Source organism: Pogona vitticeps, chromosome 3 (genome assembly GCF_051106095.1).
Source record: "Pogona vitticeps strain Pit_001003342236 chromosome 3, PviZW2.1, whole genome shotgun sequence".
Lineage (NCBI taxonomy): Eukaryota > Metazoa > Chordata > Lepidosauria > Squamata > Agamidae > Pogona > Pogona vitticeps.
This window is the reverse complement of record NC_135785.1, coordinates 94,764,460-94,790,838: the sequence shown is the minus strand read 5'-3', so window position 1 is coordinate 94,790,838 and position 26,379 is coordinate 94,764,460. Positions and strand designations below refer to the sequence as shown.

Below are 26,379 nucleotides of genomic sequence, written 5' to 3'. Positions count from 1 at the left end.
CGTGGGTGCCCTAGATTCCACACTCTGCGTCCTCCTGCGAGCACCCTGCCAGAAGCAGTGCCTCAGGCTTCCCTGCCCCGCCTCTTCTTCTGAGTAGGCATCCACAGGAAGAGGGAGGGCAGGGAATCCAGGGTGCTTATGGAACACCTGTGGGCCCAATCTGCCCAGGCACCGAACCATAGTAAGCACTCATCTCTAGTTAATAACTAGCAATTCAGGGGTTATGAAATTTAATGAACATTTAGGCATGCCTTTTCAGCATGAGCAATGGCAGACATCTAGACAAATATTTCACAATGGCAGTACATTACTCTCTTACAAATACAGTGGTGCCTCACTTAACGGCTGCTCCATTTAGCGACGAAATCGCTTAGCGATGACTTTTTCGGAGCGTTTTTGTGCTTTGTTTAGCGATCGTCCCTATGGGCGATTTTCGCTTAGCGATGGTTGGGACGATGCTTCGCATAGCGATTAAATTTTGGGTCCCCTGTTTCGCTTAACGATGGTTTAAACAGCCTCATGTTTGCTGTTTTTTAAATGTTTTTCTGTTATTTATAAAGTTGAAGTTTACTGTTTAAAATGTTTGAAATCATAAAGTGCACTTAACAAACCCTTTGTTAACCAAATTTGACTTTGCTTTAATTTTTTAAATTAGTTGTTGTATTTTTCCCCCATTGAGATGCATTGAATAGGTTTCAATGCATTTCAATTGGGGAACCGCGTTTCGCTTAGCGATGTTTCCTATGGCGATTTTCGCTTAAGGACGGCAATTCGTTCCTATTGGAACAGATTATCCGGTTTTCAATGCATTTCAGTGGGAAACTGCGTTTCGCTTAGCGATGAAATCGCTTAGCAGCGATTTTTTTTGAATGAATTAACATTGCTAAGCAAGGCACCACTGTATGTTTTTCATATAAAATATTAAGGACAAATATATTTTGTTGGTAGACATCTGTATGGGGTAGTCAGCCCACCCACCGACCCATCCCAGATTCTTTTCTAGACCATCACATGTCTTCTCCATAAAATCAATAAATTTCAATTTTTGGCAGATTTAGAGAAAACTTGCTTTTATAGTAATTCCTTTCCAGGGACATGTGCTGATATCAGATTTATGATTAGAGAGGTTTTAAAGTTTGCTGTTCTTAAACAAAACAACCAAAAAAGGCAGATGCCTCAACATCTTTGTAGCTTTGTGAACAATTTGCATGAATCTGACAAACAGTGTGGAGAAGCCTCTAGGGCAGGAGCAGAGATTCTAAAACCTTTCAGGAATTGATGAGCACAACTCTGCCCCTTGGACATATTTCAGACACAAAAACTCCTTTAAATTAATTTACAGTGAGGGATTTTAAAACCAAATGGCCCTCAGGTACGCATTCCCAAAGTTGCCTTAGTAAGTATCCCAAGTTGCAGAGTCTATTTTTTTATGATCCTGGAGTTACGGCTCTGTCAGACATACAGGCACACATTCTTTTTCATTCTTATTGTAATAGATAAATTGCAAACACAGATTTTCTAAGTTATTAGTCCATGTAGTTTACATCCTAGAACAAACTGGCTTTATTTCCTCTTTAAAAAGCTAAGGCTTACAGTATGTTCAAGCTTTTAGGATTTTAAAATAGGATTTCTCAATAGGATTTCCAGATGTTTAACTGACATCTTAGTTGTATTCCCTGCTCGGCTGGTTGAAATGCAATTAGAGCTTTGTACTTCAACAGTTACAACAGCATGTTATTGACAAAATTAAAGCGGAGTTGCCCATTCTTGGTATGTAAAAGTGTGCTGCTTATATACCGCCCCATAGCACTTCAAGCACTCTCTGGGCAGTTTACAATTTATTTATGCAGGCTACACATTGCCCCCCTCCCAGCGAGCTGGGTACTCATTTTACCGACCTTGGAAGGACAGAAGGCTGAGTCAACCTTGAGCCGGCTACCTGGGATTGAACCCCAGGTTGTGAGCACAGTTTTGGCTGCAGTACAGCAGTTTAAACTACTGCACCACGAGGCTCTGAACAGTCCCATCTGCTTATTCTAGGTTCCCCAACATTGGAGTCTATCTATTCTGTAACCAGATTCACACACCATTCTTTAGTAGACATTCTTTGGTACACACATTCCAATTTGTAGGCACAGACATTCTCTGACAGTACATAGTTACCTTGTCACTATGTTTATGTCTGCTCTTCTAAACATGCAAACATATGTGCAAATAGCAATCTCATGGGCATGACTGTGCCCCTTATGGGTAGCCACAAGTTTTTTTAAAAAAAAATGTGAATTGCTCTGCAACATAAATAAAATATCTGTACTGATACCAACGAAGTATAATAAACCAATCTGACACCCCTCACCACAAAATTGATACAAAACTGATATGTCTATATACTGGCTGCACATTCAAGCCACACCAGAGCTCCTTCCATTCCAGTCCCCATTGGACAGGTGTATCAGCACCATGCCATGCCAGATCACGGAACAGGCCTGTGTGCACATCTCTTATCAGCATTCCCACTCTGCCCGATCAGAGACTTAAAGTGTGTATGTCTCAATATAAGTATGGGATAAGGGCACTGCAATATAAAAGTAAATGATATTTCTTAAATTTTCCTTATCAGACTAGCCTGTTGTTTAGCATAGTAAAATCACACTAGAGTATGCCTATTCAATCAGTGAAGATTTGGTGATTCACCTCCTCCAGTAGTTTCAACTAGGCCTACTCTAACTGCAACTTTATCCTGAAACGTACCCTGTATTGGGGACAAGAAGCTACCATGAGGACAAAATATGGAGAGATAGAATGGGTTCCTATAGGCAATGGTGTCAAACAAGGGTGCTTTTTATCCTCTTACCTGCTCACTCTGTACATAGAACATATCATACAGAAACTGGACTTCTCCTCTTGTTTTGTTTTTGTTTTGTTTTTGCCTGACAAAAAGGCTGGAATAGACTCAGATGAAGGAGGAATGAAAATTGGTGGAAGAAACATCAATGATTTAGGATATGTAGATGAAACCATCTTACTGACAGAAAGCAGAAATGATCTGAAATGACTTCTGATGAAAGTAATAGAAGAATGTGCACAAGCAGGATTGTAGCTGAGCATTAAGAAGACAAAAAAATCTCAGCTACAGAAGAGTTACACAACTTTAATACTGACTATTAAGAAATTGGAATAGTTAAAGCTTTTCTATGCCTTGGTTTGATCATCAGTCCAAATGGAGACTGTAGCCAAGAAATCAGAAGATTGAGATTCAGAAGAATAATAATGAAGAAATTAGAAAAGATCATCCACTATAAGGAAGTGTCCCTGTAAGGGAGAAAACAAGGCTTTGCTATCCCCAATGACAAGGATAAGCAATCTGGTGCTCTGCACATATGTTGGACTACAACTTCTGAACACTAACCATGTCAGCTGTACATAATGATAATGTATTCAGCACACTGGACAGCACACCATTGGAGGCGTCTGCCCTACAGGACTCTCCACTAGGATCTGTATCTGGCACATATTATTAAAAAGAGCATGTTTTTAGAACCTAGAAGACGACAAAAACTAGATTGATCATCTTGCTCCATCTTCTGGAAGCTGGCCTTTGCACATCCAAATTTGCTCTAAAATTTCTACTAGCTTTCCACTGATAATTGTCTGGGTTTTTAATGAAAAATCTGAACAAAGAAATGGTCACGACATATTCTTACACAGCACTAAAATAGCACTATTTAAATAATTCATGATCAATTAAAGTATTTCACTACAGACAAATTAAAAGCTCTTTTATCACATATTATTAGCCTCAGGGTATGCAATCAAAATCAAACAAGTACCTTAACATCTACATCAGAGTGGAGTGATATTTTATATGTTTTAGGGTTCTGTTGCCAGCTATTATGCTACTACACTATCAGAGATACCTAAGCAGAAGCAAAACAGCCTTTGAATTTGTGCCAGTAGTGCCACAGGCATGCTAAAGGCATCGCCAACACTAAGAACACTGGTTAAATCACTTAAATTCGTCATTTCGCAAGAAAGGGTTCCACTTAAATAAGTCTTATTATTATGCCATATTTTATGATCTTTCAGACTTCTGGTTTTTCTAGTTGACTAACTAGCCAAAACAACTTACAACCCTCAGCTAATCTTCTTCATGATTTTTTCCTAATGTTATAGTTTGGAGGCATAAAAGAGCTTCTGAAATCCATGAGAGCAGGAATGGGCAAATTCTCAGAGTCCTGGGGCCATTTCCCTCAGACCTTGAACAGCTGCATCCTATCTCCAACATCCAGATACCCTTAAAGAAATTCATTCTGAAATTATGCATTGTTCCTGTCAATGCCTTAGGGATGTTAATTTTCATATTAAACATAAGTCCCCTAGACCTGATTAAGCTTCAAAAGCTCCCCCCCCCTTTTTTTAAAGAAAAAGGAAGCTTCTAAATGTTTTGCAATGTCATATCCAAACTATGGTTGGAAGGCAGGAAGTTTGAGGGAGTCTAGAGAAATGGTACAGTACCCCTGCACTACAGTATTTGAAATGCAGCAAAGTATCATTATGCACATATACAATGTTACAGACCTCTAGCCATTCACATATGAAGTGACAGTTCCTTTTTTACCAGGCGTTCCAAAACATATTTCAGACATTCAGATTGCATATAGGAGTAGCTGCTTATCCGCTTTACAGTGTCAAGGGCCTTATCAAAAATGTCTCTAAAAAGTAACAAAATGATAACTCTTACAGAGCAAAGATCTCTTTCTCTAAGGGAGAGGTTCTAAGCCAAGAAGGTAACATGAAGTTGCTGCTGCCAGTTTACCATAAACCCAAACAATACAATGTGCTGCAACCACAAACAAGGATGAGATAAATGCAGTGCCAATAAATCAATCACACATTCTCACCCACACACTGCACATCATACTCTTGATCAAAACAATACACTGAAAACTTTTTAATATTAAATATTTCTCTGAATATTTAATAATATTATTATTAAATATTTAGCATTATTTTTAATAATAATATTAAACTATTAATATAAATAATTTATCTGCTATTAAGAAGAATATTCGGACCAAACCATAAATGCTACCTACGTAGTATCCTGTTCAATATTTACATGCATGTGAAATTATAAGTCTGGAAACTGCCACAACAATCCAATAAGATGTAGTAAAAACACAACAATGTATGTGACCAGCACCTCATCAAATGGTCATGGAGACATCTATTTTTGGAGTTCCATGTGCACAAATATTAATGAATAAAAACAGTCCATATTGAATAATAATAATAATTTGGGCTGGGCCCTTATTTTAAAATAACTAGGGTAGGCCCACTCAAAAAAATAAAAATAAAAAAACCCTAGCTAACTTGGAGTTCCATTTTTGGGTTTATTGAACTGAACACTGGGTACAGTGGGGTCTTGACTTGAGAACTTAATCCGTATTGGAAGGCGGTTCTCAAGTCAAAAAGTCTGTAAGTCAAGTCTCCATTGACCTACAGTGCATTGAAAACCGATTAATCCCATAACAGGCCGTTTTTGTTCCATTTTGGTTTTTTTCTGGTCTGTAAGTCAAATCTCAGTCTGCAAGTCAAACCTAAATTTTGCGGCCAGAGAAGTCTGTAACTCAAAAAGTCTGTAAGTCAAGCCGTCTGTAAGTCAAGGGTCCACTGTACTAAAGAAGATCCTAAGTATTTATACCACTTTTTTTAAATGTATAGAGCATTTTTACAGTCTTTGTCATGGTTTATCTTCACAATTGTGTTTGTTTAAGAGAATGACGAGAACAAATGAAACACTGAGTTGACTAGCAAGGGTACAAATGGATATTTTCAAGATCTGAGTCCAAGGCACCATCGCCAGACTATGGCGGTGCTTAGCTACTATTCCTAATCAACAGAACATTTATGTGAACAAGCCTGGAGTCTCAATATGCCTTGCTTTAGCAATGCTTACAAATTTTTCCATCCCCCAGATAAAGAGCTTAGCATTCAAAAATGTTCTTGGGATGAAAATTCTGCCACTGGGATAAAGAAACCAGTCTCCTGGATTGCTGGATTTTTACTTATTCTAATGGTTAGAGCTTCTTATAACTGTAGCATGAATATAAAACCAAACACACATAGTCCACAATCGTTCTATCCTAAAGGCTTTCAGCAATTCTATTTCCTTACTAAGAGTCTAGCACCAATCCATCAACTGAAAGGAGCAATTCAACCCTATGTCTACAACTAAATTATAATTCTTGTGCACCAAAGTGGATCAGTTATCACAGGGGGTCAAAAGAGGTCTCTGTAAGATTGTTCATAACTAGCAAGGGACTTCAGCCACATCTCTGAAGTGGAGTATCTCAGATGTGTAACTCTATTGCAGATTTGTTATTAACCATTCAATTTCAATTCAGCAGCACCTTAGGAGCAGATACTCATTTTGTCAGCCAACCAAGTTAAGTCACAAATATATTTTAATATCTACAGACTAACCTGACATCTGGTATAGTTTGAAACAAGCTCTCGAAAAGAAGTAGTGAGGCAGCTGCACACTCTCTAAGACTTTATGGAAAGCAGCTTCCGATACTGCTCATGACACATGACATGCTGCCGCAGATTAAAAGCACACTCAGTTCTGCTTTTGGTAGTGTTTGTTTTTTGTGATATTCAAAAGGTGGGCACAATCTGCGCATATTTCCCACCTTTCAAATGCAGAATGACTATGCACACAGGAAGTAAATCGTTTACAGTTTACACTAATTCTCCAAAGTCCCCTGTGGCCTGCATGGTCACTGGAAAGGAACAAATAAAGGGTGTTTTCCCTGCAGCACAAGATCATTCCGTATTATTGACATTGACATTTTGCTTCCCAAGCAGAAGGACAAGATTTCTCTCTCTTCCCCATTCCATATAACAGAAGCTGGCTGAATCTTACCCACCAGCTAAATCTTACTTCTTTATTGGCAATGCACTAGCATCTTCCACATCACCTGAGGACAGGAAGCTAATGTAGTTAGGAGAATAGTACAGGCTGTATATTATACAGAGCTTGCTATATGTTCAGCAAGAGCGAATGTCCAGGGGACTCTGAGGGAACAGATAACAAATACTGGTGTCAACCCTGTAGAACTGCCATCTCTGTATTTCCATAATAATACACTTATTCATTGTGCATATAGCAAAATGCAGTGATTTTTAGAACTAGCTGGCTGGATAGCTCAGTGGTTTAGGTATCTGGCTGCAGAGCCAGAGATTGGGATGTCAGTTCCCCCTTGTGCCTCCTGCAAGTAGAGCCAGCCTGTGTGGCCTTGGGGAAGCTGCACAGTCCCAGGAAGGCTGTAGAAGAAGGGAATGGAAAACCACTGTTGAGTACCCTCTACCTAGAAAACCCTGAAACGGGTCACCATAAGTCAGAATTAACTTGATAGCTTATTATTATTATTATTATTATTATTATTATTATTATTATTATTATTATTATTATTATTATTATTATTATTATTATTATTATTATTATTATTATTAAATATTTGCTGCTGCAAAATGAAGCAAAGCCGATAAATATAAATGTTTGTGTCTGAACATACATATACAAAATGTATTTCCAGAAATTATCAACTCTGTCTCTCTCCTGTCTCTCTCCTTCCTTCCTCCTCTTTTCAAAAACTATCCGCCTAAGACTTTTCTAAAAATTAAACAATTCAATTAGTAAGTCCAACAAATTAAATATGTTTGCTTATTTGTCAACTACTTCACAACCAATTAATTGATTATTAGATTAAATTTAAACAAATTTTCGCATTACTAATAGTTCAGCACAGATGTCTTTTTGAAATAATTAAATGTTTAATAACGTATAACTAATAAACAAGTTGTACAGTACACAATTAGGAGACAACCTTCATGTTTTCTTTTTCATACTCTGTCACACAAACACAGAAGAACAAAAGTATTTTCAAACAATAAACCAATGTCCACGTCATTCTTGTCACACACTTAAAATTAGGGCTTACCAAATAAACCTATCAAAGCTTGCAGGCCCAAATTTAATGTAATTCTTTATGCTAAACCTTCAACAAGAGAAAAATATAAACGCATAGAAACAGAGATATGTTTGAAAACACTGTCACCTATTGGCAGTTAAAAAAACAGAATAAAGAGAAAGCACAATAAATCCTGTCATGTAAGTCAAAAGCACTGGGGCAATAGCATGTATTGTCATTTTAAAGGAATCTACATTATTCACGGAAACTATGGGAAGCAATCCTGGAGATTTTAATAAGGCTTCCAAAGACTTCCAGCATTATATCATGTTGAGACAGAAACAAACATACAACAAAAACAGAGGTTCAGGGAATATTTAAATCAGAGTTGGAAAACAGGGCTGACCCAGCCTGTTATTTCTCATCTCCATATAATAATGTTAACAAGCAAATGTTGTTGAAGCAGAAATGTAGTTTAAGAACCTCACAGTTTTCCTATAACTACCATACTGTATACAAGGGGAGATAAAAAGATTAACCTAAATAATCTATAAATAATCTCTGGAACCCCTTAAAACTGAGTCCCCAGTCAAAAGAACTGCTCACAAAAATTTAAACTTTTAAGAATAATCCCTAATTCATGTTTGAGCTGCAGCTTATTTTATATTAAACCTGTTTCCATATAGGGTTATCTAAAAATTAATGTAAAGAATAAATATGTAAATATCAGATTTAAATTTATACAGTCCTATTTATCAATTTTAAAACTGACTTATTATATCTTTTTAACCGATCTTTATTCACTTCGATCTTCCATCACTCCCAGCTAGCACAAGGGCTGACTTGTGACTTGTTTGTGGATGTGATGCCCTTGCACACCATCAGGCCACCAAGAGCTTTTGGAGGAAACGAGGAAAGGAGCAGTGTGGAATCACACACTTGGCCCATGGTGTGCCACTTGGAACAAGAGTGTCATGACTTTTCTAGCCTTGTTGTTCCGTAAGTCCTGGGACTGCCTATGAGTTGTCCACAAGAAACAGCAGCAGATCTGGAAAAACTCCTCAGATGCCATATTTGCTATCAGGAATAGATACGGGCAGTAAGTCCTCAAAAAAACAACAACGGCGGAACTCCTATAGATCTTGTGTGCATTTTACTGCGTGTCCAGGCATAGAAATAAAAGCTATGTTTTTTTTCCCCTTGTAAATGAGTTTTCATTATTAGCAAGCCAGTTTCATCTTACCCAGATACTGGACTTATTTACCTTCATGCCTATTTCCAGAATCAGCTGGTACCTAAATATTACATCCTGACAGGTGTGTTAATGTCCATGGGGTCATTTAAACATTACAGACCCTATACAGCATCTGAAACATATAAGATAATACTAGGTGTTCTTTCTAGACCTGAACTATGTCTACAAATACAGATACCATTCCTATATAACAGTGGTCCCCAACCTCGGGCCTCCAGATGTTCTTGGACTTCAACTCCCAGAAATCCTGGCCAGCAGAGGTGGTGGTGAAGGCTTCTGGGAGTTGTAGTCTAAGAACATCTGGAGGCCCAAGGTTGGGGACCACTGTTATATAAGATTGTTCTCTTCCCAAGTAATCTTCCTCATGCTAGCTGAGGAAATTGAGAGTTCTGTTTGAATCAGTGGTGGCTGCTGTCCATTGTCATTCGTGAGTCTGCAAGTACAGCACCGTTGAGCAGAGCCAGGCACAACAGGCAGAGTAGGGCCAAAACCAGATATTCATACAAGCACACAAGCAGGAAGCAAGTGAGCATTCACACGTACAAACAGCAGGAGAGGAACGCAGATGGGGCTTTGACCCTCTTCCTTTTGCAAGGAGACAAGCAGGAGAGGAACGGCTGAGAGGAGCCTGAGGTGGGTCACTGTCTGATTTGCCCTAATCAAACAGCCTCCACTGATTCCAACATACCTGATCGGCTCTAGTTTGGGAAGGACAATTTCAGCAGATGGTTAATGTTTTCTAGTAGATGCACACATATACAATAGATTCTTCTATGTCACTTGAAGAATATGAGGTCCCATTTCTTCTTCAATCATGGAAAAACAGTTAGCAATCAATGTCCAGTGAAAGACAATAGCTCTTTGCTCCAAAAGAAATTGCACCAATTCTCAACTAATTTGACATTTAGTTCCTTCTTCCACTGAGAAATGTCATTACCTTAATGTCAACTACACTTAAATGTTCTAGACATAATGTTTTCATTTGATCTTTTCCCAGAATCTGGTGTGTAAATATTCTTAGAGTTTCACACTTTACTAGGCATGAGACAGTATCCTTAGGAAAGCTGTAATCCTATTATATCTTTTCACAAAAATAAGTGCAGTTAAGTACAATGAGACTTATTTACAAGTAAAAATGTATAGGATTCTGCTCTAAATCTCCTACCATTTTGATTTTGAACTAGCTGTTCCCATACTATGATGTTACCTTCCTACCAAAAGCATCTTATATTGCACTGTTAACACAGCTATGTTGAAAAATTCCCATTCAGTCATCAAAGCATTCAATGAAGGTTACATCTTAAGGAAGTATAGAAGGCCTGAAATTAATTCTATATTTATATGAGACCATTACAAATACAGGTACTCTTCTATTAGTCTCAAGAACCTGCGGGGGAGGGGGGAGCCAGATTTCATCTGCAAAGGAAGAGAAACTGCCATCATCATTATCTTCGAACTGCAGAGTTGGAAGGGACACTATGGATCATTGAGTCCAGCCCCAGTCAAGGAGCCACAGCAGGGAACTGAACTCCCAACCTTTGGCTCCATAGCCAGATATGTAAACATGTGTGCTATCAAGTAGTTCTAACTATCACCTCTGCCTCACATGGAATCTAAACTCCGTTTTGCTTTATTGGCAATCTTGTTTCATAAGCTAAGGACATTATATCTGGGCCAATGTTTGCCTTGACACCATTTTATAATATTTTTGCTTGACAAAAAGTTCTGAAAGGCATGGAAGTTAATCTTGTTTGTGACTTTTTCGTGATCCATGTATTGCCCAACCTCAGACTTTCTTTCTTGATCTGAGTGACTCTGAACACTATAAAATATACCAAAGGGATATAATCACCCTTTTAAAAGAAATAATTGGAATCTCTACATTCAACTCCTGTAAAAGGCCACTTTTACTAGGTCTGTAGTACTTTTCCTGAAATTGAATAGAATGCAGGCATTAGTGCATAATGTCCTCACAAGTGCTATTTTTGCTTATTTTCCCTCTCATAAGATGGTAATCCTCAGTCATCCTTTGAAGCATGGTATCAACCTTTCAACAGAACTTGAAATACAGAATCATGTTTTTACAGCATCTTTATATTTCTTCTCCCCTTCATCTCTGCCACCAAATGGAATGTCCTTGACTCTACCCTCTTTGGCTTTTTCCTTCTTTTAAATAAGGTAAAACCAAATAGAAAATGGCAATGATACTATCATCATGACCCATTTAAGGTGAACATGTACTATTTTAAAAAGAGAGATGATAACTGCTATTTATATATTTTTGCAAAAGTAACCTCACTATACCCTCATTATCCCCAAAAACAAATTCCTTATGGGTTATATTGTAAATTGTAATTTGTTTCTTCCAAACTCTAGGCTCTATGCAAAACTAAAAGTAATTTCCATTCAACAAACTGGGTCTTGTTTATGAAGAAATATGATTAGAATCTAGCTGCTATTATTCTTGAACACAATTATTGAAACAAGCTGAGTCAAAATATTCCCATGCTTCTCAAAAAGCCTGCTGGCAGGGTATAAAAATGAAATGAAAATGGACAGAAATTTTATGAAAGTACACAGTAAGTTTTTAACATACAGATTTTGATCCCTAAAAATAGTAATACCTAAAGCTTTACTCTATACTGTGTCTTAAGAGTGATCTATATGGACTATGGAGCAATCTGTTGAAGGTTAACAGACTTAATCTAACTGAATTATATTAGCTTAAATAGTACATATTATTTGTTTTAGCTAGATTGAAGCCTTAATGCTTGGTACTGTGTGAAAATAAATAAATATACTATATCCCAACATGTTTTAGAAGCTATTTAACAATTTTATTCATGAAAACAGTTTATTCATTCACATACTTGAAGAGGCTGCTGTGGAAGAAGAAATGTTATGTGTGTTAATTTGTAACTGAATTTGCTGAAAGGGCACAAAATATTTCTTATCAAAATTGTTCAGCTGCAAATAGTGTTAAGGAGAAGAAAATCTTTTATTACTGAGCTAATAATAACCTCTAATAGATGAATCTAGCATAACATACAAATAATCAAAACCTTACTATGTCTAGTTCTATAAAATATATTACAACATGAGCAACATTTTGACAAGTTACAACATAATACATGTAAAATTTGGGGTCAGCCTTTCCAAAATAAAAACTACAATAGTACATTTAGAATAATTCAAAGGCCCTTTCATTGACGTAGATCAAAAGTATTTCACACATAGAACATAAGAAGAGCTCTGCTGGATCAGGCCAAAAGCCTAGTCCAGCTTCCTGTATCTCACAGTGGCCCCACCAGATGCCTCCGGGAGCACACAAGACAACTAGGTACCTGTTTCCTGATACCCCTCCTCTGCATCTGCCATTTTGAGGTACCTTCCTTTGAAGCCTGGAGATTATACATCCCCGTCATGGCTTGTAACCTGCAGGGGACTTTTCCTCCAGAAAGCTATCCAATCCTCTTTTAAAGGCATCTAGGCCAGATGCCATCACCACATCCTGTGGCAAAGAGTTCCACAGTCTAACAACACTCCAGGTAAAAAAAACCTTTTCTTTTATCTGTTCTCACTCTCCCAACACTCAATTGGAGTGGATGTCCCCTGGTTCTGGTATTGTGTGAGAGGGAAAAGAGCTTCCCTCTATCCACTTTATCCATCCCCTGCATAATTTTATATGTCTCAATCATGTCCCCCCTCTGGTGCCTTTTCTCTAAAGACAAAAGAGCCCCTAAGGCTGTAGCCTTTCCTCATAAGGGAGGTGCCCCAGCCCAGTCATCATTTTAGTCGCTCTTTTCTGTACCTTTTCCAGTTCCATTATGTCTTTTTTGAGGTGTGGTGACCAGAAGTGTACGCAATACTCCGGGTGTGGCCTTACCAGTGTTTCGCACAATGACATTATAATATTGGCTGCTTTATTTTCAGTCCCCTTTTTTATGATACCTAACATGGAGTTGGCCTTCTTCACTGTCGCCGCACTCTGGGTTGACACTTTCATCGAGTTGTCCACCCGCACATCAAGATCTCTTTCCTGATCCGTCACAAACAGCTCAACTAAATTTGGTAAGCTGGAACTCAGATAGCTTACATTGCGGTCACACACAGCTTTTCACTACCAGATTGGTAGAAGTAACCACAGTTTGTGCTCTGTTGACACAGCCTTTGAGAGCCCAGAGTCACCTTCATAAGGTAGCCAAATAGGCCTTTGTAGCAGGAACAAAAGCATATTTTTAAAACCATTTTTAAAAGTTGTGTATAATAATATAATATCTGATGTAATTTCATATCTTTCTTAACAGTCAAGAGTAATGCATAGTACACTGTTCTGTGCAAACACGTCCTAAGCCTAATAAATTGATATGTAATCTTCCAGAGCTAAAAAAAGAAGACCCCATAAAACACTGGAGTTGAAGGGAGGGGGATAAACATAAAGCAAAATACCTGATGTATTCAAATATTTCCCACCGAAATACAGTAAGGCTAAGGTAAGAAGCTATTCAAACCAATCTCAGCTTACAGTTAACTGAGACATTATGAGAACTATTCAGTATACAGATGGCTTAAAAAACAAACAAAACTAGAAATTGCACTTGGTACTTCTTGCTGAACTGGGCTTTACGTGAATCACCTTACTTTATTCATTCCTTCTGCAAAGACAATGCAAATGAAAAGAGTAAAAACAATCAAGCTGGACAACTGAAATTTATGTCAGTGGTCTTACCTGTTGTCGCTTGTATGCCAAATCGTCCAACTTTTTCAATTCTTTCTGAAGGTTTTTATATGTTTTCTGTAGCTCAGATTTACTAGACACTTTTTGAAGAGACTGAAGCGTTCTTTGAACCTGTAGCCATACAAATTGAGACAAACATTATTGTGGCTTATTTGTTGTGTTTATGTTCTGAGAAGTGCTTGATTGGGAATGGACACTCCTAAAATGTGCTAAGTTGGCTCTTTGGACTGTTCTTGTTGCACCCCACAAGTAAATGATCAGGAGCACAAGGCCACCTGAAAGGGATCCATTCAACGGCTGCCTCGCCAATGTAGTCCATGATAAGGCCTGGGTATCAGCAACTTTCCTCTGAAATTTGCCTGCTAGTTAAAAGAAGGATTACTCTTGCTAAAGCTTGATTAAGCAGCAGCAGCCCTGTGGACACCAAGATCTATGAAAAATGTAATTTTCTGGACTTCTGGCTGAAATTCAGTAGTAATTTGCAACTAAGGTAGACCCATTAAAACAGCGGCAATATGGTGAGTTGACTCTTCAATAAGTTCCACTGATTCAGTGGTCCTATTCTAGTTGCATCTTACTGCTGGATTTCAGCCATTATGTGCACTCACATGTAAGAACTATAGTAAAACCTGGCTATTCGTGTAAGCTATTTGATTGCAGTGAACTGGTTTTGGCCTGTTGGATTGTGAATTTTGCCTTCTGTCATTTTATTCTGTTCTGTTTAATTGTATAACATTGTTTAAATTGTTTGATTCTTGTTTCAAAGTTGTTGTCTTTTATTGTTTGTACCCTGCCTGGAGAGCTCCGGATACAGGACGAGATAGAGAAGGTTCTGTTCTGAATTCTCCAGTTCAAAGATCAGCCTGCTACATAATTGGCAGCAGTGGCAGAAGCTCATAATGCTGATTTTTTTATGAATCATATTTTCATAAATAATTCACATTTTAAAATCAGTTGTCAATTGCACTTTTCCAAGACTGCCTTGGTATATTATTGCATGCAAATTTTAGACCACCTTGTAGATCAGGGACTGGGAACCTCTACCTTCCAGGTGTTCAAGGCTACAACCTGCACAGTTCCCTAACATTGATCACATTGGCTGAAGCATATGGGAGATGTTAGTGAAAACATTTGGAGGATTAATGATTCTCCAATCTTAGTGTATGGAACTACGATAAGTAGTCCTATAAACTATCTAGTAATATAACCTCGATTTACAAATTTATCTATAACCATGGAGAGCATATTTTGATAAAATTTTCACATTATGGCTCATAATTCATTTTACTGATGCACAATATTGTGTCAAAACTGCATTTCAAGAAAGATGTATGTATGGTTGAAGAATAATCTTATTTCAATGCGTTGCATTCCTGTATTCCACTTTCAGAACAAAACAGTTGGATCTGCAATGTTCAAGAATGGCCCTACGTATCTCAGCGTCTGCTGGTAGAACATTAACCTTCATTTCTCTAGTGCTTCATATAGGCCAAATCTTTAATGGCTATGTTGACAGATATAACTTTTAAATTGTTTTAAAAAACTATACTGATGTGCAAACAAGTCTAAATCCACAGTTCAGCAAAGATGAACACTATATATAACAGAGGTCTCAAACATGCAGCCTGGGGGCCATTTGTGGCCCGCCATATGACAGTTTGTGGCCCCTGCCTTGCCTGTCCCCCCCACAAGTGCCCACACGTCCTCTGCTGTCAAGAGTCAAAACAAGCCTTGCCTCGCTCGCCAGCTCTCTCCCAAGACAGTGCCGCTTGCACCTTCCATCCGGAAGTGCAGCCTGCCAGCCAGCCTGTCTGCCAGCTGGCAAGCTGCAGTTCCAGATGGAGGGTTCAAGAGGCGCTGTCTTGGGGGAGAACCGGAGAGCGAGTCGTGCTGCCAGCCCTTTACCCCGAGCGCCTGAACTGCCACTGAGTGATGCCTGACAGCGGAGCTCTCTCCTAGCCTGTCCTCAAAGAGCACCTCCAACAGCGCCGCCAACAGCAGCCACCGCCGCCACCTCTTCCAGGGAAGTGGCTCTCTGGCTCTCTTTCTCTCTCAGCACCCCCAGCACCAGCCCGGCCAGTGACCACCTCAGCTCCCGGCAGTGCTTCCTCCTCTTCTTCCTCCTCTTCATCCTGCTTCTGCTGCCTCGGCTCTGGAGGCTGCCTGGGCTCGCCTCACAAAGTTTGCTCCTCTGTCGTGGTGAGAGTAGCTGCTGCTGAGTGTGCCTTTTTTTGAGGGGGGCGCTCAGAGGAAGGTTGCTGGGCATCTGTGCATGTATGTTTGTGCACGCACTTGTGGCGGCCCCCGCCCCGTTCTGTTTACTTTTGCGGGGACCGGTGGGGGCTTTTCTCCTTTGGCAAGGCGATTTTGTCAGGGTTTTTTTAAAAAAAATATGTGGTGCCATCCTCCTCCCCTCCGCCCCGGCTAGGTGGTCCCTCCTCCCCTCCCCCTGGCTAGGCAGTCCCTCCCTTCTCTGCCGGAGGGGGTCGTGGCCGGCGACAAGGGCTCACATGCCCCTCTTCCTCCTCCTTCTCTTCGGAGCCCCAGGTGGGCTAAGGAAACTCCTGGGTGGCTTCCTCAGGCTCTTGCTCTGCTTGGCAGAAAATCTGATGTGGCCCAGCCTCACCCAGCCTCTGACTCCAGCGGCCTCCAGGTAAATTGAGTTTGAGAACCCTGATATATAAGATCCTTCCTCTATATTGCAACTTCTTAATCACCCATCGAGAGACAGGGAGAGCAGAAATCCCACTGCTACAGTTAGCATCATGTTGAGTTTAGGCCATTGATAATTATGTTGGATTCTTTTTGCACTACACATGTATACTTATATCACAGGGGAAGCAAAAGATGTCCTACATTGTCTTGTACATTGCCCTTTATACAGAGATGCTAGGGTTCACTTTCTGAGGGATCTTTTAAAAATAAGAACTGGTCGGCCTTTTGTCTATTTTATTTGTCGCTTGTAAGCTGGTTATAATAAATCAATTACAAGTAAGAGTCACTAGCTTTGCATAAGCAGCCCATTAAAGACATCCACAATATACTGTAAAGGAAATTATTTGCTACAGGTCTTTTTGCAAGTGCAGAGTTATTATTTGTTTAGTTATCATTGGTACCCTGTTTCCCCGAAAATAAGACTTAACCTGAAAATAAGCCCTAGTATGATTTTTCAGGATGCTCGTAATATAAGCCCTACCCCAAAAATAAGCCACAGTTAAGTGAAACCCCGCCCTCCACCATTGTGCAGTATTGTGCAGCAACCAGAAGATAACATGACTGTATTTGAATAAATGTAGATTGTTGTACATGGGGAAAAATACATCCCCTGAAAATAAGCCCTACTGCATTTTTGGAGCAAAAATTAATATAAGACCCTGTCTTATTTTCCGGGAAACACAGTATTTATTATTAAAATTAATGTTTTTCCTGTAACTGCCCTTGTGTGAGAAACAAATATGTTATTCATTCATTCACAATGCATTTTGGATCAGAAATTAAGTTAAGTCACATGCCTGTCCAAGTGTTATGGGAAGTTATAGACATACAAAAGCCAAATTTGTACATGGATTCCTTGCTCATATTGGGATATCTCATTTCAGTTGGACTCTGGGCTCAGTTACTACAACTCCTTCACTTGGAGTGACAAAATATCTTGATTAAAAGGCAGTACGATGCTGGGGCTCCTAAAGAGGGAGTGAAGATGGGTTTGGGAGATATGTACCTGGGGTATTAATTTTCTGAGGTACAGTGGACCCTCGACTTATGGAATTACTCTATATTGGAATGGTGGATACAGGTCAAAAAGTCTGTACGTCAAGGCTCCATTGACCCACAATGCATTGAAAACCAATTAATCCGTAACTGGTCGTTTTTGTTCCATTTTGGTTTTTCTTTCCAGTCTGTAGGTCGATTATCCGGCTGCAGGTCGAACCTGCAAGTGGAGTCTGCAACTCGAAAAGTCTGCAAGTGGAGCCGTCTGTAAGTCAAGGGTCCACTGTAAAATCATCACAAACCAGGCCTGTAACCAGTGAAAGAACAGTCACTCTCCCAGTTCAGACTCAAAATACTGAATGGGGGAAAGATGGATCTGTTGAATATATGCCAAAGGTACATGTCCTCTGAGTCCAACTTCCTCCCACCATAAGCCTTAAGCTGAAGGGAAGCTGGTCATAAGCTGCCACCTCCTTCCAAGACTCCCAAAGCTGACCCAGCCAACAGCCAGTGCATGCGTGCTACTGGCAAAATTTGGCATCAGCAAAAAAACAGTGAACGTCCAGTTGTTCCCCCCAATGCCGCAATTTTTTTCCTGTATATCTTAGAAACACAGAGCTAAATGACGCTTCCCTGTGGTTCATCAAATGGTCACCTAAGAACTTACACATATGGGTCTTGCACCTGTTCAGAGCCACACCCAGAATCCTCTAGAGTTGAATATTTTGGGGCTGAAACCCACCCCACTCTCAATCAGTTCTGCCTGAGCTCAAAGCCATTCAGTTCCTGTACACTGACAGATTGATAATTTGGAGGAAACAGGATACTGTACCAAGAAGGGAGGAGGGTGCAAGATGGAGTATACAGATCACCCCTTGAAGAACCACAGTTACAGATAAGTGACCACGTCATTCTCCATCATCTTTATGATTCACACACATATGGCAGACTCAAACATTGTCCTACCAGAGAAGAACATGTAGCAACTAGGCATAGAGGAATACCTCAAAAAGTCTTTGCTGACATAATCACAGCTCACCTGATACATCAAAGTGATGCAATTGACTATCCAAAATGCAAAATGTTCTGAGGACAATGGAGAGCTCTGGCAGTGTCCCAAGTAGCACAAAAATGGATCAGATGAACAACAACAAAACTGTTGTTCAAGAGACATAAAGCACAAGCATCCTATAAGCATCCAGGAAGTGTGGAAGGTGTTCTAAAGGTGAGGAAGGGTTTTGGTTAAAAGAAAACAACCTGGCAACACAAATGTCTTGATTCAAAGGGAAAGAGAAGATTGCCTTCAGGAAGATAAAACAGGGGAAAGTGCATATAGTTCAGACACACATCTTGTTGACATCATGGCAACCAGAAATGCAGTCTTCCATGACAGGAAGCTTAACATCACATAATGTCATCAGCTCAAAGGATTTGTTCATCAACTGTAAGATGACAGCAGACAGCAGCCTAGTTAATACTGGTGGCTCTGCCGTTGGACATGTGTTTCTAAGACTTTTTAGAAATTGCTTCATCATAAAGTCTAAAAACAGTGAAGGACATTGCAAGGAAGAACCACACTGGGTGAAGATTACAGCAAGATAAACTATAAGATCTGTGAGACACTGCAGGAATCATAAGAGAGAGTAAAAGGTTTGCTTGAAGGTAAAAGAATGGCAGAGACTTCCAGGGGGAAGTAGTCAAGACCAAAGTTTCCAAGCAGTTAGATGCAAAACGTCTGGGTACAGTCATCATAACTGGCCCTCAGTTACAGTACATCAGTAAGTCCTGCAACAGAGGAAAACATAAATATTGATGGGGAGATTATTGGGAAAGAGTTGTAAACCAAGGTTGACAGGCCCACCATAACGGAAGCAGAACCATTCTTCCCTGCCCTGACAATGACTCAAAGAAGCAAGGGGAACTGAAGAAACAGGTACAGGAGGGTCATTTACATGACAGTAAAAAGATGTCTCCCTCTGAGCTGGTCATGATTCAGGCTCTATTATATAAGTGGAGGCCTTTCCTGTTATGGAACAAACCAAGCATGTCTATGACAGGTGAGCCTCTTTCTGAATGAGATCAGCAAAACTCAAATCATGAAGCTTCAACTTCTGCACTGAAGCAGAGAAGGATTTGCAAACTGTTCTCAACACTAGCAAAGTAAATGACTGCTTGTCAGATATGCTGAGGACAACTACTCCCACATCAGACATGCTGAGTGAAGTAGAATAGAGGACTGGATGCTACCCTGTTTGATAATATTACAAATGGTGATCATGTTGTCCATTGCTATTTGGACCATTTTGCCACAAAAAACTTTCTGAATGTCCCAGCAAGCACTGGGGCAGCTTTATTTTTGAACAGGAAGCTAGGCTGAGTTAAGCCTATGCCAGGTCACAAAGTCTTTCAGCTTATGCTTTTGTCCCACATTTAGATGTCCGTAAGGGTCTGTCTGTCAGATAGGAATCCCAGCATGAAGAATTCTTGGATTTGTAGTAAAAAGCTGGGGGGGGCATGCCTAATATGCAGCCACTGGGTAATTGCTGACATGAACATAGCAACTGGAAATATCAGGGTGAATGGTAATGTGGCAAGCATTGCCAAGAGTAATAAGACCTAGGAGCTGGAGAACACTGAAACTCACAAAGCCCTAGGAAGGCGGTTGGGACCAATAACAACCATGGTATCTATGATAGTCATGTGTTGGTTCCCAGAAGCTATGAAAATCATAAGATTAACCCCACCAAGAAGTAGCATTGCCAGCGTAATGCAAACAGTGGGTATAAGAACGGCAGAAATGTGTAGATCAGTAGCAAGAATGATATTGAACGAAAGCAGGGGAAAGATGGCAAGACCAGACAGGAGACGTATGAATCTGAATCTGAGTCCACACATGCTATGTTATCTAAATTCCAGGTAGTTCTGACCATAGGATGTAGCGAGACCTCTGATGGTATGGTGGGAAGGAGCAGATAAGGTTAAAAAACAGCAGGAAACCAAGGAGGTGGGCACAAGATCTAGTGTGGCCCAACATCAGGAGGCAGCTGAGTGGCTGAAACAGATGGGAAAGAGACATCAAAACCAAAAAGAAACAACATTAACATGGTGGTGTCCATAGTTCAAGGTGGAACTGGAAAAGAGACACCGTGAGATTTATTGGACTTCTCAGACTTCTTTATAACATTTTGCCCAGGATCAGATTTGGATATTTGGAGACAGCATTCTGAGACTTGGGAATATCTAGATCTTTTCCTGGGACTGATTTGTGGGTGACGTTGTCTTCTTTTGTCATGAGAACCAATTTCAGCAAACCTGATGTTACTGAAGACTTCAAAGGCTTCCATTTTTGACAAGGCAGAGAATGAAGCTGGTGTTTGCATTGAGTTGAGAAAGGAGCAGGGGTCCTTCAAAGTAGGTGAAGCCAAAATGATATGGATGCTGCTTACAGATCTTAACCAAGGCAGTATGCCGCAGATGATTCAGAGCTGCTCAGCCTTAAAAAATTATTATCCCACAAAAATCAATACAAATTCAGCTTTCAAGTGATTTGTAAATTCCCTGCACAAGCAGCATGATTGAAAAAGTGACCATAGAATGAACACTATGAATGACCATTTGGAGGATATTTTTCCTTGCAGGTAAAACATTTTTAAAGAAGGATTTAGAGACCACAAGGACCAGGACAAGCCTGTAGCAAAAAAGAGGAAAGGAAAGGAACCAATATTCCTAACAGAAGAGAAGATCTACTGTTATTCTTTAAAGCAGAAAAACTACTACTCAACTACTACTAGGGATGGGATTTTCAGAATTAAAGTGCACTCAAGTCCCATAATCAATGAAAACACCCCAGACCAAATTATGGCACTGAAAGCCCTCAAACCAGGAGGAGGTAGAGTAGCCCCCTTGGCTCCATGCCATTCCAATGCACCTTAGGAGTTGGGAGGATTCCTTGCGCTTTGCAAACTGCCTGGGGGAACAAGTTCTAACATAGGCTTCCGCCATACACTCTACAGCAGAGGTCTCCAAACTTTTCAGTACAGTATAAGGGCCATATCATGTGTTTAACATGTTTTCAGGGCTGAATGAAAAAAAAAACAGGGGGGAAGGGGGAAAAGGGGGGGAACAATTTTATCATGAATAAATAAGTTTTATTTGGATCAACAAACTTGTACTTGTATACTACATTATTAATGGGAAGGAGAGGACTGCTTGTTTAATTTCAAAATATCGCTGAACTGAGGTTCCAAGCTTAACGAACCAATTATTAAAATGGACTGAACATGCTCATCAGATAAATTTGCTCAATAGTAGGACTTGACATAGTTCATTCTTGAAAAGGTCATTCAGCCATCCTATACCTAGTAACTTCCACCAATTTTCCTGCTTATTTGTGTGCTTTTTATGAAAGCCTGATCCCTTCATTTCAATCTCAGTCAATGGAAAGAATAACAGGTAGGCTCTCTTTTAATGTTTTAAAACATTTTATGGCTACCTAGTTGTCTGTTCCAGCCCAGTTCCATATTTTGGCATACTGTCATAACACAGAATGCAATTTTCTATTGGTGGAAAGCAGAAAACATGGAAGAGAAAATCAAGTGGCCTGGAAACACAGAAGGCAATTGTAAATTGAACAAAGTTGCTATTCCTCCAGGTGCCCACTATTGCCAACCTAGCAGGAAACAACCTCATATTACAGTAATTAGAACTGAATGCAATCCTGTGATTTGCTGTGAAATGTTGAGAAGGCTGTTCCCAGCAGCCTGCAGCTGAGAATCTCCTTAATGTTCACCAAGGATAGCACGGCTACTGAAAGATACAAATTATACATCAAGATGTGTGAGGGTGTTTTGTTCCTGCTCACAGGGAATTGACAATCTGCCTGCCTAGTGTCTCAGAGTCAAAAAGGCAACTTTTTCCAAGAATGGGAGGTTCACAGATGCTGCTCGTAACAGCTACTAGGCACTTTGCAGGCTGGTCACATGAACTTGGTGATGAGCATAACAACAGAAAGACTCTGTGAACCAGACAGCGGACACCACTGGAAAGAGAAGGCTCTGGACATCAAGGAGACGTCCATTTTCCCTCAGTCACCTCTGGTGGGATTTCCAGATTGTCGCTTTCCTCCTCGCGCGCACACCAACACCATCATGTGAAAAAGAGATTGAGAGGGAGAGGTTTTTTTGCGCCCACTCTGTTCCCATTTATAGCCTTTTCCAGAGCAGAGGAGGAGGGGCGTGGGCTGCTAGAAGGCAGTGAGGTCAGACGGCTCTCCTCACCTGGCCCTGGGGCGAAGTCCTCAGGTGGTCAGAAGCCCTGCCTGCCACCATGGGTTCTGTCACCTCAGCCATCACCCGCCCACGTGACATTGTGGTTCAGCTCAGGTCAGAGCCGGCTGGAGCTCCAGAGGCATCTACCAGCAAGCTGTGGGCCTTCAGAAGCCAGAACAAAGAGGCGAGCAAAGCTGTTACTGGTGCCCCCCTGGAGCCTCCCCTGCCCATCATCCCCCTCTGCCACTTGGCGTTTGGGAAGGGAGCAGCCAGTCGGAGAAGGGAAAGTTGTTGCAAGGCACTGTTAGGGAAGGCAGGGAGGTGAGGACGGGATGGGAAAGTCCTACAGCAGCGATGGCGAACCTATGGCACGCATGCCACAGCTGGCAGGCGGAGCCCTTTCTGCTGGCATGTGAGCCATAAGTTGCTGGATTGCTACTCCCCCTCTCCCCCCGGCAGCCAAACCTGAGCAGGCGGATGCAACCATGGTGCTTGTGCCCAGACAGGTGCAGGGTCAGGATCCACAGCAGCTGGTGCTGGTGGCGGATCCAGAGTAGGGTCTCGAGGCACCTCTGTGCCCGGGATCCTCCCTTCCGCCGCCACTTCCAGTTCCACTGTCACTACTTCTGGTTCTGCCGCTGCTGCTGCCGCCGCTCCAGCAGGGGCACACCTCTCCCTCTCCCCCCCCCCCCCGTTTTGGCCATGTGAGCCCAAAAAGGTTCACCACCACTGTCCTAGAGCCTGGACTAGGCTGGATAAAAAGGCAAGGTAGGCTGGATGTGGCCCGCGGGTCATAGTTTGGAGACCCCTGCTCTATAGGAACAGCGGGGTGCTGGTGGTGAGGGAGCTCTTCTACTTCCTCCCAGTCTGGGGTCTCTGAGTCCCTTACTTCAGCCTAAAGGATTCCGACTGAATTATGGGAGTTCTTTAATTCCAAAAATTCCATCCCTGCTGTTCAGTATCTTTAAAATGCACTCTATATATTCTCATTCTGACAGCACACAAAACAGAATAGGGGGCTTGAACTGAGGAATATTCAGCGTGAATCACAAAGATTGCAAAGAAGAACACGTTTTATCACCTAGTACACTGGTATGCAGGATACCCATTTTGCTAATACATTAGTAAGTGATCAACAAACATTTTAAACTGATTTCTTATTTAATAAAATCCTGCACATTTCTTTGTTTAAATCCAGCCATATTTTTACAGTAGAAAATGCTAGCAAATAACTTAATTCTAAATAATTTACCTCCAGTTTGGAAATAGAAGACAAAAGCTTGCCCAGAGATGAAGTTTACAGAAGGAGTTTGTATATTCATAGTATGAAAATTCTCTGCATTTTGTTATTTGATTTTGGCAAGAAGAAAAAGAACTCTCAGGTATACTTCTGTTATTACTGACTCAATTCTTCCTTAAAAAAACCCCTTTGGTTTATGAATGTGAGATATTGTTCTATATCCACAATTCAAAATGCCGGGAATTGCCTAATACTGCTGCGCTATAGCATGCCCACATTGCCAGCAAGGAAAAGGATGCCAAGATTTACACAGCAAAGGACAGCCTGAATGTTGACAACATATAAATGGCAGCAGTCAAGATGACTACGACACGGGCCCCAACCCCTAGTCTGCGGCCTGGCGCCGGTCTGTGGCCTGGGCTGGACCAGGCCGTGGAGACAGATCTCCCACCCACCCTGAACACACTTTCCCCCGCACAGCCCCTTCACACATGCACATGAGCGTGCACGCCCCTGCGTGAGCACCCCCACCCCTTAGTGCATGCACTGAGTACCCCCAGAGCACCCCCTGCCTTCATGCATGTGTGTGAGAGTGAGCGCGCCCACGCAAGCGCTCCCCACTCCTTTGTGCATGTCCATGGTGTTAAAAAGGTTGGGGACCTCTGGTCTACAGGATAACCCCTTGTCCTTACTGCCATTCACAAAGTTACATCAAGCAAGAGAAAATCCCAGAAGTTGACTCTTTTTTCCTTCTATTAACCACTTCTCACCCAAACACAAAGAAGCTGTCAGGGCTATTTTTCAACAAGTGTGAATGCCTGTCAGCACAAAAACATTCCTGCATTATCATGCAGTGATAATAACTGTCATGGATTGGATCCTGCTAAACAAAGCTACAGAATCATTTTGGCTGCCTCTGTATTTAATTATAGTTGTATGGCTTTGTCTTTCTAATCTAACTCTTGATGTGCCTTGAGAGTCCAATACATGAAAAAATGGGAGTAAAAAAACTTTAAAATAAATAAATGATACATAATGTATTTGTTATCTCCATGTGAGATACAATTTTCCCCTACAAACTAATTTTGCAGTGTTTATTCCAGATTCGTATTCAAAATTGTGTAAGAAAATGCCTGTTGGTTAGTTTAATCACATTAATCACATTTTGTATTTCTTGATGTCAAATATAATTAAAACTTAGCCACCCACACCATTTACTACTCTCAGCAGTAAATAGAGAAGCTAATTATTAAATGTCACCCCACCTTTCCATGAAAAATAGTGTTCCAGATAATTAGCAGCAAAATACAGATTAAAAATAGCAAATGTTATAATTGAAAGTCTAAAACTAAGCACTTAAAGCACATCGAAACATTGCTTGGCAATGTGGGTCTCGTCTTAGCGGGAGAACTAGGTGTCAAAGTGTTTCAGCCACTGCTTCCTCACAGGCGAAAATCCCATGTCATGCTAATTGACTTCTGGCAGCTCAATGATACACTTCTCTCTGACCCCCCGACCCTGACCCAGCTCCACATAACCTCCCAAAAATGTGCTCCAGAGAAGTTCCAAGCTCTCTAGAGCAGATTTTGAAGGGATCTACAAGACTACAAATGGGAGGAAGAATAGTTGGTACCACTTTAAAAAGCTGTTCAGTCAGCAGAACACAATTGGATTCTTACCATTATTCTGGCCAGCTATGAGTACATTTGAAGAAAAGGGTTAAAACTGTGAATTTTAATAGTCATCCACACAATAAAGGTATCCTGTACAGTGCAATTTCATGCGCTGCACGTTCTAGTCCAAACAGTAATGTCTCTGACACTGAAGAGATAAAATACCCATTTATGGGTTTATCCCTTTTCTCTTCCCCCTCCCTCCATTTTCATACATTTAACAAATCTCTTTCTTGGTCAGCAATTTCATTTTGTATGGAATGACATAACCTTTAAAATTAATTTCAGTTCAGTGATCAAACTCTTCTATTTTATTCTATGAAAATTGTAAAACCTTAGAGCCGTGGGACTGGAAAGCAAAAAACCTCCTCATCTGCTCTCTTGTGATTAATGGCAAGTCTTGCAGCCAAGATCCTCATGAAGAAAAAGTACAGTGTTGGCACTGCCATTGTACTAGAACACACTCTGGGAAAAGCGTTACAAGCATATGTAAAAACATTGCCTTTTTAATTGATGTGC

The 26,379-nt window shown here is 40.6% G+C and overlaps 1 protein-coding gene across 5 annotated transcripts in view; it reads right to left on the bottom strand.

The window, feature by feature from the left end:
• Positions 1 to 26,379, bottom strand: part of CTNNA3 (catenin alpha 3) — a 1,002,073-nt gene that overhangs the window by 935,398 nt on the left and 40,296 nt on the right. For 4 of the 5 annotated variants that reach the window (XM_072995177.2, XM_072995180.2, XM_072995178.2 and 1 more), the window contains one exon: positions 13,961 to 14,080. The exons of the other annotated variant lie outside the window; for it this stretch is intronic. In XM_072995177.2, the coding sequence (XP_072851278.2) occupies positions 13,961 to 14,080 (120 nt within the window). The remainder of the gene's footprint in view (positions 1 to 13,960; positions 14,081 to 26,379) is intronic. 5 annotated transcript variants of the gene reach the window in all.